The 18872-nt window shown below is 50.4% G+C and overlaps 1 protein-coding gene across 4 annotated transcripts in view; it reads left to right on the top strand.

Moving 5' to 3' along the window:
• Positions 1–18872, top strand: part of RALGAPB (Ral GTPase activating protein non-catalytic subunit beta) — a 1713320-nt gene that overhangs the window by 757504 nt on the left and 936944 nt on the right. For 2 of the 4 annotated variants that reach the window (XM_069243900.1, XM_069243901.1), the window contains one exon: positions 15208–15329. In XM_069243900.1, the coding sequence (XP_069100001.1) occupies positions 15208–15329 (122 nt within the window). Of the gene's footprint in view, positions 1–15195; positions 15330–18872 lie in introns of all 4 variants that reach the window. The other 2 variants (XM_069243898.1, XM_069243899.1) reach the window with 1 other exon arrangement.

Raw genomic sequence — 18872 nt, 5'->3', positions numbered from 1 at the left:
AAGTCACCGCACCAGCAACACAGGGCCTGTCAGGTGCAGAAGTCAAAGGATGGCTCAAAACACATAGGCGCCTATGGAGAACAGGGGTGCTCCGGTTCCAGTCTGCCAACAGGTAAGTACCTACGTCTTCGGAGGGCAGACCAGGGGGGGTTTTGTAGAGCACTGGGGAGGACACAAGTACGCACACAAAACACACCCTCAGCGGCACATGGCCGGCCGGGTGCAGTGTGGTTAGCAGGCATCAGGTTTCCAATAGCAATCAATGGAGGGACCCGGGGGTCACTCTAGCAGTGCAGGCAGGGCACAGGGGGGCTTTTCGGGCCAGCCACTGACTGGGCTAGGCAGAGGGTTGCCTGATGGTCACTCCTGCACTGGAGTTCGGTTCCTTATGGTCCTGGGGGCTGCGGGTGCAGTGCTTGGTCCAGGCGTTGGGTTCTTTGTTCCAGACAGTCGCGGTCAGGGGGAGCCTCTGGATCCTCTCAGCATGCGTCACTGTGGGGGTCCAGGGGCGTCATCTCAGGTTACTCACCAGGTCGCAGTCGCCTGGGAGTCCTCCCTGCAGTGTTGGTTCTCTGGAGCTTGAGCCGGGGGCGTCAGGTGCAGAGTGTGAAGTCTCACGGTTCCAGAGGGTAGAGTGAACTCTTTGAAAGTTGCAAGAAAGTTGCAAAGTTGTTGCTGTTTTTGAACAGTGCCGCTGTTCACAGGAGATTCTTCGTCCTTCGGGTTCAGGGCAGTCCTCTGAGGCTTCAGAAGTCGCTGGTCCCTGTTGGATGTGTTGATGTGTAGTTTTCTTTGAGGCTGGAGACAGGCCGGTAGGGCTGGGGCCAAGTCAGTTGTAGTCTTCGTCATCTCTGCAGGGCCTTCAGGTCAGCAGTCTTTTTTGTTGTAGGTTGCAGGATTCTGATTTCCTGGGTTTTGAGGTGCCCCTAAATACTAGATTTAGGGGTGTGTTTAGGTCTGGGAGGGCAGTAGCCAATGGTTACTGTCCTGGTGGGTGGCTACACCCTCTTTGTGCTTCCTCCCTGAGGGGAAGGGGACACATCCCTAATCTTATTGGGGGAATCCTCCAAAACCAAGATGGAGGATTTCTAAAGGCAGGGGTCACCTCAGCTCAAGGCACCTTAGGGGCTGTCCTGACTGGTGGGTGACTCCTCCTTGTTTTTCTAATGATCTCCTCCAGCCTTGCTGCCAAAAGTGGGGGCAGTGGCCGGAGGGGCGGCATCTCCACTAGCTGGGATGCCCTTGGGTGCTGTAACAAAAGGCATGAGCCTTTGAGGCTCACCGCCAGGTGTTACAGTTCCTTCAGGGAGAGGTGAGAAGCACCTCCACCCAGTACAGGCTTTGTTCCTGGCCACAGAGTGACAAAGGCACTCTTCCCATGTGACCAGAAACTCGTCTGGTTGTGGCAGCCTGACAGAAACTGGTCAGCCTAGCACTAGGAGTCGGACTGGTATTCAGGGGGCATCTCTAAGCTGCCCTCCGTGTGCTTTTTACAATAAATTCCACACTGGCATCAGTGCGCATTTATTATGCTGAGAAGTTAGATACCAAACTGCCCAGATTTCAGTGTAGCTATTATGGAACTGTGGAGTTCGTGTTTGACAAACTCCCAGACCGTATACTCTTACGGCTACCCTGCACTTACAATGTCTAAGGTTTTGCTTAGACACTTTAGGGGCATAGTGCTCATACACATATGCCCTCACCTGTGGTATAGTGCACCCTGCCTTAGGGCTGCAAGGCCTGCTAGAGGGGTGACTTACCTATGCCACAGGCAGTGTGAGGTGAGCATGGCACTCTGAGGGGAGTGCCATGTCGACTTAGTCATTTTCTCCCCACCAGCACACACAAGCTGTGAGGCAGTGTGCATGTGCTGAGTGAGGGGTCCCCAGGGTGGCATGACATGCTGCAGCCCTTAGAGACCTTCCCTGGCTTCAGGGCCTTTGGTACTAGGGGTACCATTTACAAGGGACTTATCTGTGTGCCAGGGCTGTGCCAATTGTGGGAACAAAGGTACAGTTTAGGGAAAGAACACTGGTGCTGGGGCCTGGTTAGCAGGGTCCCAGCACACTTTAAAACATAACTGGCATCAACAAAAGGCAAAAAGTCAGGGGGTGACCATGCCAACTCCATACCTTAAGATGTCTTCCCCGCACTTACAGAGACCCGGAATTGGCCAGGGTTCTGTAGGGGTACCCTGCTCATGCACGGGTACCGTCATACATGCGCCGTTCCCTTGGTCTGAAGGGCCTGCCAGAGAGGTGACTTATGTCTAAGTGCAGTGGTTAGGTTTGGCAGTGAAATGGTGCATGCACCCTTTCACACAGGCTCAATGGCAGGCCTGCAATCACAGTTTGCATGGGCTTTTATGGGTGCCAACATACATGCAGCAGCCATAGGGGCCCCTGATATACCAATGCCCTGGGTACCTAGGTACCATATACTTGGGACTTACATGGGTGCAACAGTATGAAAATTGTGAGTGTGAAAAAAATAAAATAAAACTACATTTAGGTGAGAGAGCACGTGCTCTGGGGTCCTGGATAGCAGGATCCCAGTGCACTACAGTCCAAACCATAATAGCACCAGGAAAGAATTGGCGGGTTCTACAAACAGAACCCAGTTTACTACAGGCTTCATAAAAAGTAATGTATAGTTTTGCACTATACCAGTTAGAACTGCTCATCCAGGAAAAATTTAATGTCGGAGAGTTAAATAATGGAAATTTTCACTTTAGCTGCACTTCGGTTCTCAGAATACTCTTGAACAGTTTACTTACATGAGGTGTGGATCATTGAGAGAAAACCTGTTAGCAATTTACTAGTTTAACATTACACTGGTAGAATATGGCAAGCGGTTCAGACAAAATGCTGAGCATCATTGCTCATTTATAAGGTGTTTGTGGGTTAGCGTCTTGGTTAAGTCCAGTTTAACATCACCTTGAGCTATAAAGCACTTCCTTGTCGACTAGTCCTGCATTTTACAAAAAAATCCAATGAGAATCCTGCATTCAAAATACATTTTAATATCCAAAACTTAAGTTTACCTTGCTTAAGTAGTATTGGCTGCTGCAAAATAATAACTTTCCCTGAATCAAGCTGAAATTTTATATGGAGTGACCACGCTGACCTTGAATCTTTGAAAGGTCATTGCAGACAACCGTATACCACCATTAACCACTCTTGCGAATACCCCCTGCCAAGAGTGCAAGGCCCTTATTTGAAAGATTTTGATCACCAAAAGTAGAATTAACTGCTTTAAATACTCTAGAGAATTACAAATATACTGACTAAACAGTCTAAACATATAGCAATACAACACAGGGATACCTGACATCAGCTTTGGATCCTGCTTGTAAAAATAAGTACCACAGAGCCTGCTTTTTTAGGTTTCCCTTGCACAGGTGCTTGTGGGCTGCTTGCACAAACTATTGTTAAGAAAAACTCAGGACAAGCCCCTTGCTTACCTGAGCTTACCATTGGCTTAGTCCAACATTGGTCTGATTTACGTGCTTCTGATTGGCCAGCACACCATCTGCACATCCTCCTGAGTCATCCTGCTGAACTTCCTGTTGTCTTATTCGCTGTTCTGACCATCGGGTTGTCTGTGGACCAAGTACTCATTCCAGTAACTTCTCATTGGACACTAGCCAAAGACCTGCCTATCTGGCACCGTGCTGAAGGTCGTGGTACTTTTATTTTGCTTCGTGCTTCATGGCGGTATGGTGTTTGGACATGTCGCTGGACTGCTTTACATGATTGTTGTTACATTGAGGAAACAGAATTCTGCAAAATATTTCTTATATTGGTGTTGGAGAGAAACCTTTCAACACAGATGAGCAACGGATTTGTAGCCAGAATAAAAGAATCGTAAAAACCATTAATTATACCCAACCTTTTTCTAGTGCCTAAGCATAACTCACCCTGCATTTCAACAGACTGCGCATTTTCCCTCAGCAGATGGCTGATGCTAGACCTGGCAGTGCTAGAACGACCACATGACACTTAACCGATGTGCTTCTTCCTTAGGGCCAAGGTCTCATGCTTGCTGTTGGGCCCCACATGGTGGCAGCTGTGATGCCGGGGCGGGTGGTGGAGTTTGCTAATGTACTCCGGTGAGCAGAGAGCACCTGGGTGAGAGGTTTGCGGGGGGAGGGGAGTCTGAGTTCGAGAAAGGATCGGTCTTTGGTCTGTCTGCTTCTGAGGACAGCCACCTCTTCTACTCTCAACCGCTGCTGCCGGAGTTCCTTTTCACTGCTCTCGCTCTCTGTTTATACACTTCCCACTTCCCTTCCATTGCGCAGTTCGCCATAAGCTGCCTGGCAACCCCCACCCCCCCCCCCAAAGCAGAGCCCCCTCCCTGGCCGTGCTCTATGCCCCCTCTCTGGCTGCACTCTATCAGCAGACAGGGGCGGAGACACCCAACACCGGCCCCTAGTGTCACTTTCTTTGGAGCCCTGTCTCTCACAGTCGGTAGTGTCCCCAGGCCTCCTGCAATGGCTCTCCTCTTAAACAATCTCGGTATCTCTGGTCTTCTCGTCCACTCCCTCTGCTTGTCCCAACTCCAAATAGTTACTCGCCCTGAGACCATGCTGTACTGTCACCTTTAGACATGTTAGTTCTTGGAAAAGTTAGCCTGTATAAGAAACTCAGATGTTTGCAGAGCTTCATTGTTTCATTGCCAGGGGCATGCACGAAAAATAACAGATTACCTCCACACATTTCACGGATGCTAAATGTGAGCCACACAAGATAACCGGTGGTGGAAATTCCTGCTGGTCATCCGTTAAAATCTTTCAAGTTTTTAAAACTATTAGGAGTGAGGGCTGATTAGCAATACATGACAATGTCACCTGAAATGATGTCACACAAACTTTTAACATTACTCAGAGAAGGAAAGGTAACATGCTGAGATGATGAAAATAAAAATCGAAACCTCAAAATAATTTCAAGTCTTAGATACTTACCAAGAAATGTTTGACAAGGTTAGGATAAGAAATGCAGAGACAAGATCCGCTGAGCGTACACAGCTTCTGGTTTTCATCAGATGTTATATATTATGGCCATGATGATAGGATTTGGAACTTCAGAAGCAGCACGCATATGGCACAGGACATAAGTTCCCTGACCCCAGACACCCCTACTTGAAAACTAACCTATAATTATTTTGTACTAATGTTTTGGTTACAATAAGCGAGCATTGCATATAGTGTATTGTTTTTTGGCACTAACATAGGGATGTAAAACTAATTTATGGACTTTTTTTTTCTTTACTGTGGTGATGGCTGAGAGTCTGCTGAGCTTCCACAAGATGCTGGTGCAGAGTGAGGAGCAAGAGCTGAAGTTAGCACAGAACTGTGGCACCAGCTATTGGGTTTGTTGTTGTAGGGGCAACTCTCGACAAAGGCTAAGATGTCATTGTTGTGCGACACTGTAGGAGGCTGGCTCACTTTATAGTGTATACCTATGGTGTGGCACTCTATACTGAGTCCAGGCAACCCTTAGTGATAGTGTTTAGGTGTCCAGATAACAAAAGCTCTCTAGGGGTAGCTGTGGCGAGCAGCTAAAGCTTACTTACACGGAGTGTAAAGCACTTGCAATACCACAATAGTCAGTAACTGTACACAAGAAAGAACCACACTAAGTGTAGCAAAAATTAAGGTTTCTTTATTAGAACACTATAGACTATATTAGCATTGGTATATCTCCAATTGGAGAGATCCCCACACAAAATTTACAACTAGAAACAAGCAAAAATAGCATAGCAATAAATGGGGACCTATGGAGGAGGGAAGGACGACAAACCATATACTAAGAAAGTGGTATGAGAATGGAAGTGCCCAACCAAGGTAAGTGTGTTAGGATCCCAGGGGCAGCGGGAATAAAGATTTACCAAAGTAACTGTGATCCCACAGGCGCACAAGTGCAGAGTAGTTATCGAGCCGGGTGTCCCATAGACTAACACAGGACTATCACGGTTGGAGTTTTATGGATTCAGGACCCTTCCCAGTAGTCCCTGAGGAAACCAGTTGGCACAAGGAAGGTTAGAGAGTGTCCCCACCTATGGATCTCTAGAAGACAGGAGTACATACACCATGGAGCCCAGATGCATAGGGTTGAAGTGGCGTCTGAGACAGTCATTGGAGTCTATGGAAGCCTCAATGGTCCAAATGCTGTTGCGACCCGCGGATGAGAAGCACTTGGTAAAGAAGGCAACAGTGTCCAGACCACTCAAGGGTGCCCTGGCGGTGCAGGTAGGCAATGCCCACCCTCATGGAGCTGAATTTCCTGCAGGACGGTGAAGAAGTCTAGCTGCTGAGTCCAGGGGGATGCAGGAAATCCTTGAAGTCACCCACGAGCTGTCCCTCATCTGTCACCGGAATGCAGGAGGGTCAGTGACTAGCAGGGCCACTAACAAGACTTAACAAATGCAAATAGCAGTTGCAAGGTATGTTCTAGGTTTTTGAGGACCAGCAAGGTCCTACTGACTCGACCCTTGGAAATGAGTCGGGCAGACTTTCAGCCGGAGTAGATTGCATCACCACAAGTGACCTACTGGCAACAAGCACAAGAAGTCGCAGGAAGACATCAAAAGCACAACAAAACAGCAGTCCCACGTTGCAGGAGCTGCAGAGTAGAACCTGATCTTGGAGTTAGAATGGTGGAGGCTGAGGCTTCTTGGTGCCTGATAACTCCTTGGAAGAAGAGCAAACAAGCCATGGAAAGGGCAGCAGTCACTGTGCACAGCGGTGCGGTTTTAGTGGCTGCAGCAGGGGCCCACCGTCTACCAAGTGGATCAGCAGACAAGAGGGACCTGAAGAGGACCACAGAACCACCACCTATGTTGCAGAGCTTTTCGTTGTCCGTGGGACATCAGGATCCACCAGCCAGTCGTCGTTGTCTTGAGGTGCCTGTGGATGCAGGGGAGTGACTCCTTTATGCCAAGGGAGATTCATTCTTGCTTCTTGGATGCAAACAGAATCCCTGTGGATGCACAGCCACGGATGTTGCAGAAACCTTACATGAGGTGGAAAATCAATGTTGCAGTTGGAGCCCTCCCAACTGGACACAGTCTTGTTTCAGTTCCAAAGCAGACCAACAGTGGTTACAGAGGCCAGGAGCAGAAGATGTCTTGCAGGGAGTTCCTGGTAGAGTCTTGTTATACGAATCTGGGGAGCCCTTAACCCTAAAAGAGGGTTGGTCACTCTCTGGAGTGTCCCACCTATCGAAGGGGGTCAGGGACGCCATCTTTCTGGCCTAACCAGTCAGATGCTCCTAGGGGCCTCTGCCTACCTTGTTTCCAAGATGTCAGAATGAATCCGCCATCTGGCAGAGCTCTGTGCACCTCCCTAGGGGAGGAGCTGGACAGTTGGGTGGTCACTTCTGTCATTTGTGCGGTTTTGCGCCAGAGCGCGAAACAGGGGGTTCCTGGTCTGGTGCAAACCGCATTATGCAAGGAGGGCACCAAATGTGCCCTTCAAAGCAGTCTGGTGGTGCCCAGAGGCCACTCCAGCCCATAGACACCTAATACACAGGGGAAGAGGGTCACTCCTCTCCCTTCCAGGAGATCCTTTGTTCTGCCTTCCTTTGCTTGGGCCAGGCTTACAAGCAGGAGGGCAGAACAGTGCCCGGAGTCGGCAGCAGCGTGGGCGGGCAGCCAGACCCCATAAGGCTGCACAGGCAGAACTGAGGGATCCTCCAAGGAACCCCCAGAGTACGGGGGGGATCATGCAGCCAGAACTGCAATCAATGTAGTTGCATGATTCCAACAGGTTTCATACCAGACATGCCTATGTTCGGAGAAGCCATTATATAGTTGGCCCACTCGTGTTGACCAGTGTCCACTATATACCTTAACATGGCATCCCCACACTTAAAAGCGCAGAGAATAGAGTCTGGGGTTTGTAGGGCTACTCTGCTCATGCAGGGAGTAGCCTTACTTTAGGGACATGCACCCTGCCCTTGGGCTGAAGGGCTTACTAGAGGGATGAATTACATTGTCTTAGTGCAGTGACCAGGCTATAAGGCAAGCCTTATATCTTAAATGAAAGGTGCATGCAACATTTCGCGCAGGCTGCAATTGCAGGCCTGTAGACAGTTTGCATGGGACCCCTGGGTGACATAATACTTGCTGCAGCCCATGGGAGTCCCCAATGCCCTGGGTATCAAAGTACTGTATACTAGGGACTTAAATAGGTGCATCAGTATGTGAATTTTGGGGCAAACAGTTTACCAGCAACCAAATTTAGAGGAGAGAGCAGAGACACTGGGGTCTTGGTTAGCAGGATACCAGTGTACTACAGTCAAAAATACCCTGACACCTGGCAAAAAAGTGGGGGTAACTAGATCTGAAAGATGCTACTTTCTTTCAGGCACGTAGAGGCAGTTGTAGCAAACTAAACAAAGGATCTGATTGAGACTTCTAGTTGCAGATTCCTTACCTTTGAATTTCCCCAGGCGTCAGACTGGATCCGGAGATTTTTTTTTCGAGCAGTACCTCTGCGCGCCATCCTGGGGGTGTTGGTCGACTCTACGGACGTCGTTGGCGTAGTGCTCGCCGTGATGATGTCGCGGTCATATATGGGCGCCACCCCGGTACACTGATGTCAGTTCTTTTCTTTCTGCGCCAGCCTACGCGCGGATCTGTCCCGGCGCCGCTCGTGCCCTGGCGAACTTCCCCGGGGTTGGGTCACACGTCAACACTCCTGAGGTCGTTTGTGCCCACAATCGACGTCAATCCCATCCTCAGACCCAACGACCTGGAGCCAGAACAAAGTCGATCGACTCAGATTCCGTTCTCTAAGGGCTCTTCTGGGCCCAGGGTTGATCCAGACCCTTATTCTTGGTGGTATGGATACGGGGAGAGTATGGAGGGGACGCTGGACCCTTTAGAATACCAGCTTGACCCCCAAATGGATTGGGTGCAGGATTTGGATGATGCCAGTGGTCTAGACACCTCCCCTGACACTGGTATGCTCTCTCCTCCTAGCATGGCTACGGAGGAAGGTGCTTCTTAGTCTATAGTGGTGAGAAGGGCAGCTGAGGTCCTGGACCTCCAGCTACTTTCTGTGGAGGTTAGGCCTAACATCCTAACCGACGTGCTTCAGCCAGGGTCTTCCTCTTCCGAGCCCCTTGTACCCCTTAAAAGAAGCACTGACAGACGTCCTTTTGGGTACTTGGTCCAGAACCAGCACAGGGGCTCCTGTGAATAGGACGATTTCCCATCGCCATCGGCCTGCGCCGTCAGACCCGAAATTCCTGACCCAACATCCCACGCCTGAGCGTCATCCAGGCTTCTTCTTCATCTGGTGCATTCCCTGCTGCACCCCTGGATAGAGAAGCAAAAAGACTGGATAATTTGGGGAAGAAGTTGTTTTCGTCCAACAGTCTAGCGCTGCGGTCCGTGAACACCGCATGCCTTTTGGGCCGCTAATACGGTCGTGCAAGTACTGCATGCAGTTCCGGAGGAGGCCCGGACTGTCCTTTCCCAAGCCGTAACAAATGGGAGGGATGCAGCTAAGTTCATGATTCATTTTGGACTGGATAAGCCCGACTCTCTGGGCAGATCGGTTGCCTCAGTGGTGGCATTGAGATGTCTGGCTGAAAACATCTGGCTTTTCAGGGGTGTCCTGCAATCCTTGATGGACATTCCTTTTGATGTCACACGTCTCTTCGGGACAAGGCGGACCCGCCGCTGGAGCGCTTTAAGGATTCCCTAGCCACGGCTCGGTCCTTTGGCCTCGCGCCCGTACCTAGAACCCAGCAGTCCGCCTTTCGCCCCTTTCGTGGCTGTGGAAGGGGCGCCAACCGTGTCCTTTTCCCCCTGGCCAGCGACCCGTGCATGCTGTGCAGCCCCTGCGTGGCCGCGGACGCGGGATCCTACACTCCTAGGGATCAGGGAGCCAGCCGGTCGCTCAGTCCACCCCCACCCCCTCTACAGCCTCCAAGCCTTCCTAGTCCTTGGGAACATCAGGAGCCAGTGGGTGGCAGGATACGCCATCATAAGGAAATCTAGGATTTTCAGGCTATGACACCGATGGTAGCGTTGGACTTGTAAGACGCATACTTACACATTCCTGTCTTGCCGGCCCACAGACGTTACCTATGATTTGTGGTAGGTCACGAGCACTTTAAGTTTACCGTGCTCCCCTTTGTCCTTACCAGTGCCCCTCGGGTGTTCACAAAAGTGATGGTAGTGGTGGCAGCTCATCTGCACAGGTTAGGGGTCCCAGTCTTCCTCTACCTCGATGATTGGCTGTTGAAGGCAAACTCACCCCAGACAGTTGTCTCCCACCTCCAGACTACGGCAAATCTTTTGCATTCGCTGGGCTTCACTACCAACGTGTGGCAGTCGCACTTGACTCCTTCTCAGACGCTCCCTTTCATCCGAGCTGTTCTGAATACATTGCAGTTTTGGACATATCCTCCCGAAAATCGAGTCCAGGATGTTTGGGCTATGATACCGATGTTTCAGCCTCTGTCCCGGATTTCGGTGAGAATGACTCTGAGGCTGCTGGGCCTCATGGCCTCCTGCATCCTGCTGGTTGAAAATGCCAGATGGCATATGCAGGCTCTGCAGTGGGACCTGAAGTTCCAGTGGGCGCAGCATCAGGGGAAATCTCTCCGACAAGGTCCAGATCTCGGAAGGGACTGCGAAAGACCTGCAGTGGTGGTTAACGAATCAGGATTGGGTCAAGGGCAGATCCCTCTCCTTTCCCCAAACAGATATTACGGTCGTGACAGGTGCGTCACTCCTGGAATGGGGTGGCCACATGGGAGAGGCAGAGATCAGAGGCATCTGGTCTTCGGCAGAAACCGGGCTCCATATCGATCATCTGGAGCTCTGAGCGATTCGACTAGCATTGAAAGCATTTCTTCCCTCCCTCAAGGGGAAAACAGTGCAGGTGTTCACAGACAACACCACCGCCATGTGATATTGCAACAAACAATGCGGAGTGGGGTTGTGGACCCTTTGTCAAGAGGCCCTTCGCCTCTGGACTTGGCTGGAACATCAGGGCATTTTCATGGTGGTTCAACACCTGGCAGGCTCCTTTAATGCCAGAGCAGATGAACCCAGCCGACGATGCTTGGTCGATCCGTCTCCATCCTGAGGTGGGGCAAGGTCTCTTCCTCCAGTGGGGAGAACCTTGGTTAGACTTGTTCACCTCCGTAGAGAACGCGCAATGTCAGCTGTTCAGCGCATTGGAGTTTCTAAGGCGGCACTCGTTCTCCAACGCTTTTCGTCTCAAGCGGAATTCAGGCCTCCTGTGTACACCTTTCCACCTATACGACTTCTGCCCAGAGTTCTGAAGATGATCAGGCAAGACCGGGCCCAAGTAATACTAGTGGCTCCGGACTGGGCACAAAGAGTCTTTTATCCCGAGCTTTTGCAAATGGCCATAGCTCCTCCGATCAGACTGCCCCTTCGGGAGGATCTTCTGTTGCAGCAGCAGGGGAAGGTCCTCCACCCGAACCTGTCAACTTGGCAACTTCATGTGTGGAGATTGAGAGGCAACAGTTGACGTCTTTTGATTTGTCACCCGAGGTCTGTGACGTTATCTTGGTAGCCAGGCGTCCCTCAACCAAAACTGTATACGCCTGTCGTTGGAAGAAATTTGTGGCTTGGTGCATCGACAATTCTATCGATCATCTATCTGCTCCTCTCTCTTAAGTTCTTCTCTTTATTCTTTCCCTTGCCCGGCAGGGTTCCACCTTGGGCACTCTTAAGGGATATCTCTCTGCTTTCTTGGTTACCTGATCAGCCTACCTTATTTAAATCTCCCATAGTTGGGAGGTTTCTTAAAGGGCGCACAGAATCTCTTTCCTCCTACCCCATTCATCATGCCCCAATGGAATTTCAACCTGGTCTTAACATACCTTATGTGTACTCCGTTTGACCGCTTCACAACTATCCTCTAAGGCTCTTAACTATAAAGACTGTCTTTTTAGTTGCCATTACTTTTGCCCGCAGAGTTAGTGAACTCCAGGCTCTGTCATCTAAGTCACCTTTTCTTGCCATACATCCTGACAAAGTGATGCTTTGCATAAGGGCTTCTTTTCTACCTAAGTTAGTGACACCCTTCCATGTCGGACAGTCCATCTCCTTGAGTACCTTTTATGCACCCCCACATCCCTCTCATGAGGAGGAGAGACTCCACCGTCTGGACCCAAAAGGAGCATTGACGTTCTATCTTGATCGTACCAAAGACTTCCATGTGGACGATCAACTCTTTGTGGGATATGTGGGTGCAACGAAGGGGAAGGCGGTACAGAAGAGGGCCTTTTCAAAATGTGCTACGCTCTGGCTAAAAAGCAACCCCCCTGAAGGTTTGCGAGCTCACTCCACCAGAGCTACTGCTGCTGCCACAGCACTAGCACAGGGCATTCCAGCCCTGGATTTTTGTCAGGCAGCAACGCTAGCACAGAACCCGGGTACTGCCAAACTGCCTTTCCAGGATCTCCACTGCAGCTGCTGCTGCCAACCCCTCAGACAGGTTTCTGCCCTCCTGGGTCCAGGCAGCCCTGGCCCAGGAAGGCAGAACAAAGGATTTCCTCTGAGAGAGGGTGTAACACCCTCTCCCTTTGGAAATAGGTGTGAAGGCTGGGGAGGAGTAGTCTCCCCCAGCCTCTAGAAATGCTTTGATGGGCACAGATGGTGCCCATCTCTGCATAAGCCAGTCTACACCAGTTTAGGGATCCCCCAGCCCTGCTCAGGCACGAAACTGGACAAAGGAAAGGGGAGTGACCACTCCCCTGACCTACACCTCCCAGGGGAGGTGCCCAGAGCTCCTCCAGTGTGTCCCAGACCTCTGCCACCTTGGAAACAGAGGTGTCTGTGGCACACTGGACTGCTCTGAGTGGCCAGTGCTAGCAGGTGACATCAGAGGCTCCTTCTGATAGGCTCTTACCTCTCTTGGTAGCCAATCCTCCTTCCTAGGTAGCCAAACCTCCTTTTCTGGCTATTTAGGGTCTCTGCTTTGGGGATCTCACCAGATAACGAATTCAAGAGCTCACCAGAGTTCCTCTGCATCTCCCTCTTCACCTTCTGCCAAAGGATCGACCGCTGACTGCTCAGGACGCCTGCAAAACCGCAACAAAGTAGCAAGACCACTACTAGCAACCTTGTATCGCTTCATCCTGCCGGCTTTCTCGACTGTTTCCAGGTGGTGCATGCTCTGGGGGTAGCCTGCCTCCTTTCTGCACCAGGAGCTTTGAAGAAATCTCCTGTGGGTCGACGGAATCTTCCCTCTGCAACCACAGGCACCAAAAGACGGCATCACTGGTCCTCTGGGTCCCCTCTCAGCACGACGAGCGTGGTCCCTGGAACTCAGCAACTCTGTCCAAGTGACTCCCACAGTCCAGTGACTCTTCAGTCCAAGTTTGGTGGAGGTAAGTCCTTGGCTCCCCACGCTAGACAGCATTGCTGGGTACCGCGTGATTTGCAGCTGCTCCGGCTCCTGTGCACTCTTCCAGGATTTCCTTTGTGCACAGCCAAGCCTGGGTCCCCGACACTCTAACCTGCAGTGCACAACCTTCTGAGTTGTCCTCCGGCGTCGTGGGACTCCCTTTTGTGACTTCATGTGGACTCCGGTTCACTTTTCTTCTAAGTGCCTGTTCAGGTACTTCTGCGGGTTCTGCCTGCTTCTGTGAGGGCTCCCTGACTTGCTGGGCGCTCCTCCAAGTGGCGACATCCTGGTCCCTTCTGGGCCACGGCAGCACCCAAAAAATTCTACCACGACCCTTGCAGCTAGCAAGGCTTGTTTGAGGTCTTTCTGCGTGGGAACACCTCTGCAAGCTTCATCGCGATGTGGGACATCCATCTTCCAAAGGGGAAGTTCCTAGTCCTCTTCTTTCTTGCAGAACTCCAAGCTTCTTCCAACAGGTGGCAGCTTCCTTGCATCCTCAGCTGGCATTTCCTGGGCTCCTGCCCACTCTCAACACTGTTGCGACTATTGGACTTGGTCCCCTTGTCTTACAGGTACTCAGGCCCGGAAATCCACTGTTGTTGCATTGTTGGTGTTTGTTCTTACTGCAGAATCCCCATATCACGACTTCTGTGCTCTCTGGGGGTAGTAGGTGCACGTTACACCTACCTTTCAGGGTCTTGGGGTTGGCTATTTTTCTAACCCTCACTGTTTTCTTACAGTCCCAGCGACCCTCTACAAGCTCACATAGGTTTGGGGTCCATTCGTGGTTCGCATTCCACTTTTGGAGTATATGGTTTGTGTTGCCCCTATACCTATGTGCTCCTATTGCAATCTACTGTAACTTTACACTGCTTGCATTACTTTTCTTGCTATTACCTGCATAATTTTGGTTTGTGTACATATATCTTGTGTATATATCTTATCCTCATACTGAGGGTACTCACTGAGATACTTTTGGCACATTGTCATAAAAATAAAGTACCTTTATTTTTAGTACTTCTGTGTATTGTGTTTTCTTCTGATATTGTGCATATGACACCAGTAGTATAGTAGGAGCTTTACATGACTCCTAGTTCAGCCTAAGCTGCTTTGCCATAGCTACCTTCTATCAGCCTAAGCTGCTAGAAACACCTCTTCTACACTAATAAGGGATAACTGGACCTGGCACAAGGTGTGAGTACCTCTCGTACCCACTACAAGCCAGGCCAGCCTCCTACATTTATCACAACCAACTGTTATTCCATTTGGGGAGCAATACTAAGATTCTGCTTCTCTTCACAAGACTGCCAATTTGGAGGCAGATTGGTGGAATTCTTAGACCACGTTTATTGTCGTTTTTACAAAAAGGCTGTTAATGTAAGTGTACAGATGAAAATTGTACCCATGGTTTTAAATCACACTATGTTATTGTACCATTCATTATAATTTATATTTTATTATTTGTATACATTAGAATGCATTTTATTAACTCTGTTCTAGCAATTAGGAACATGTATGTTATTTCCAACTAAAATGATAAAAGTAAGCTTCATAAGCGCTTGAAGTTTTGTTCAGAAATGTTTAATGTGGTGGAAACATTGTGTGATATTTAAATAACCTAACAAATTCTGTAAATCGACTCCTAGTTGTGGATGTTATTTACTTCTTCGTTCCCTGTGTCATTCCTCCAGCTCTATTGGTTTCTGCGTAATGTTTTGCTGTGCTTCACGTAACTAATGCTTAGTTGTTTTCCCTTCCTGTGGTTTTTTGATATTGGGTTTACATCATAGCTCTTCATACAGATACTGCAGCGGGACTCCTGATGCGCAGCATTCACCTGGTAACACAAAGACTGAACTCGCAGTGGAGACAGGATATGAGTATATCGTTGGCAGCACTGGAGCTTCTGTCTGGATTGGCAAAGGTCAGCATTTTATTTTCATTGTTGTGGTTGATTTGATCTTGGCCAGTTGATGATCATTGTAAGAACATGCCTCCTTGGCATGGTTACCCCCTGACTTTTTGCCTTTGCTGATGCTAAGTTTTGATTGAAAGTGTGCTGGGACCCTGCTAACCAGGCCCCAGCACCAGTGTTCTTTCCCTAAACTGTACTTTTGCTTCCACATTTGGCACAGCCCTGGCACTCAGGTAAGTCCCTTGTAACTGGTACCCTTGGTACCAAGGGCCCTGATGCCAGGGAAGGTCTCTAAGGGCTGCAGCATGTCTTATGCCACCCTGGGGACCCCTCACTCAGCACATGCACTCTGCCTCACAGCTTGTTTGTGCTGGTGGGGAGAAAAAGGCTGTCGACATGGTACTCCCCTCAGAGTGCCATGCCAACCTCACACTGCCTGTGGCTTAGGTAAGTCATCCCTCTAGCAGGCCTTACAGCCCTAAGGCAGGGTGCACTATACCACTGGTGAGGGCAGATGTGCATGAGCACTATGCCCCTACAGTGTCTAAGCAAAACCTTAGACATTGTAAGTGCAGGGTAGCCATAAGTGTATATGGTCTGGGAGTTTGTCAAACACGAAATCCACAGTTCCATAATGGCTACACTGAAAACTGGGATGTTTTGGATCAATCTTCTCAGCGCAATAAATGCACACTGATGCCAGTGTGCAATTTATTGTAACATGCACCCAGAGGGCATCTTAGAGCTGCCCTTTGAATACCAATCCGACTTCTAGTGTGGGGCTGACCAGTTTCTGCCAGCCTGCCACACACCAGACATGTTGCTGGCCACATGGGGAGAGTGCCTTTGTCACACCAGAAACGAAGCCTGTACTGGGTGGAGGTGCTTCTCACCTCCCACTGCAGGAACTGTAACACCTGGCGGTGAGCCTCAAAGGCTCACCCCTTTTTTTACAGCGCCATAGGGCATCCCAGCTAGTGAAGATGCCAGCCCCTCCGGCCACTGCCCCCACTTTTGGCGGCAAGGCTGGAGGAGATAATTAGGAAAACAAGGAGTCACCGCTTACCAGTCAGGACAGCCCCTACGGTGCCCTGAGCTGAGGTGACCCCTGCCTTTAGAAATCCTCCATCTTAGTGTTGGGGGATTCCCCCAATAGGATTAGGGATGTGCCTCCCCTCCCCACAGGGAGGAGGCACAGAGAGGGTCTAGCCACTCTCCAGGACAGTAGCTATTTGCTACTGCCCTCCCAGACCTAAACACCCCCCTAAATTTAGTATTTAGGAGCACCCCAGAACCCAGGAAATCAGATTCCTGCAACCTGAAACCAGGACTGCTGAACTACAAGCCCTGCTCAGACGACGGAAGATGACAACTGCTTTGGCCCCAGCCCTACCAGCCTGTCTCCTAAGTCAAAAACCTGCAACCAGCGACGCATCCAACAGGGACCAGCGACCTCTGAAGCCTCAGAAGACTGCCCTGACCCCCAGGACCAAGAAACTCCTGTGAGCAGCGGCTCTGCTCAACAATCTGCAACACACTTGCAACTTTTCTACAACTTCAAAGACCTCACTCTTCCCGGCGGAAGCGTGAGACTTCACACTCTGCACCCGACGCCCCAGGTTCAAGATCCAGAGAACCAACATCACAGGGAGGACTCCCTGGCGACTGTGACCCCGTGAGTAGCCCGAGACGACCCCCACAGCGACGCCTGCAGAGAGAATCCAGAGGCTCCCCCTGACCGCGACTGCCTGTAACAAGGGACCCGGCACCTGCACCAAGCACTGCACCCGCAGCCCCCAGGACCAGAAGGAACCGACCCTCAGTGCAGGAGTGACCCCCAGGCGACCCTCTGCCTAGCCCAGGTGGTGGCTAGCCCGAGAAGCCCCCCGTGCCCTGCCTGCACCGCTAGAGTGACCCCTGGGTCACTCCATTGAAACCAATACAAAACCCGACGCCTGCTTTGCACACTGCACCCAGCCTCCGCTGTGCCGCTGAGGGTGTGTTTTGTGTGTCTACTTGTGTACCCCCCGCTGCTCTACAAAACCCCCCTGGTCTGTCCCCAGAGGACGCGAGTACTTACCTGCTGGCAGACTGGAACCGGAGCACCCCTGTTCTCCATAGGCACGTATGTTTTGTTTTTGTTGGGCACCTCTTTGACCTCTGCACCTGACCGCCCTGAGCTGCTGGTGTGGTAACTTTGGGGTTGCCCTGAACCCCCAATGGTGGGCTGCCTATGCCCAGGAACTGAGACTTGTAAGTGTCTTACTTAACTCATAATCTAACCCAGTGGTTCCTGTAGGAGGCTGGACTGGCTTGTAGTGAGTACCAAGGGGGTACTTGCACCTTGCACCAGTCCCAGTTATCCCTTATTAGTGTATAGGGTGTCTAGCAGCTTAGGCTGATAGATAATGGTAGCTTAGCAGAGCAGCTTAGGCTGAACTAGGAGACGTGTGAAGCTACTACAGTACCACTTAGTGTCATATGCACAATATCATAAGAAAACACAATACACAGTTATACTAAAAATAAAGGTACTTTATTTTTATGACAATATGCCAAAGTATCTTAGAGTGTACCCTCAGTGAGAGGATAGCAAATATACACAAGATATATATACACAATAGCAAAAATATGCAGTATAGTCTTAGAAAACAGTGCAAACAATGTATAGTTACAATAGGATGCAATGGGGAAACATAGGGATAGGGGCAACACAAACCATATACTCCAAAAGTGGAATGCGAACCACGAATGGACCCCAAACCTATGTGACCTTGTAGAGGGTCGCTGGGACTATTAGAAAATAGTGAGAGTTAGAAAAATAACCCTCCCCAAGACCCTGAAAAGTGAGTGCAAAGTGCACTAAAGTTCCCCTAAGGACAAAGAAGTCGTGTTAGAGGAATAATGCAGGAAAGACACAAACCAGCAATGCAACAACTGTGGATTTCCAATCTAGGGTACCTGTGGAACAAGGGGACCAAGTCCAAAAGTCACAAGCAAGTCGGAGATGGGCAAATGCCCAGGAAATGCCAGCTGCGGGTGCAAAGAAGCTTCTACTGGACAGAAGAAGCTGAGGTTTCTGCAGGAACGAAAAGGGCTAGAGACTTCCCCTTTGGTGGACGGATCCCTCTCGCCGTGGAGAGTCGTGCAGAAGTGTTTTCCCGCCGAAAGAACGCCGACAAGCCTTGCTAGCTGCAAATCGTGCGGTTAGCGTTTTTGGACGCTGCTGAGGCCCAGGAGGTCGCAAATTGGACCAGCAGAGAGAGGGGACATCGAGCAAGACAAGGAGCCCTCTCTGAAGCCGGTAGCACCCGGAGAAGTGCCAGAAACAGGCACTACGAGGATGGGTGAAACGGTGCTCGCCGAAGTTGCACAAAGGAGTCCCACGTCGCCGGAGACCAACTTAGAAAGTCGTGCAATGCAGGTTAGAGTGCCGTGGACCCAGGCTTGGCTGTGCACAAAGGATTTCCGCCGGAAGTGCACAGGGGCCGGAGTAGCTGCAAAAGTCGCGGTTCCCAGCAATGCAGCCCAGTGAGGTGAGGCAAGGACTTA

Source organism: Pleurodeles waltl, chromosome 7 (genome assembly GCF_031143425.1).
Source record: "Pleurodeles waltl isolate 20211129_DDA chromosome 7, aPleWal1.hap1.20221129, whole genome shotgun sequence".
In the NCBI taxonomy this organism is placed as follows: domain Eukaryota; kingdom Metazoa; phylum Chordata; class Amphibia; order Caudata; family Salamandridae; genus Pleurodeles; species Pleurodeles waltl.
Note: the sequence above shows the minus strand (reverse complement) of the source record. Positions and strands in the feature narration are given on the sequence as shown.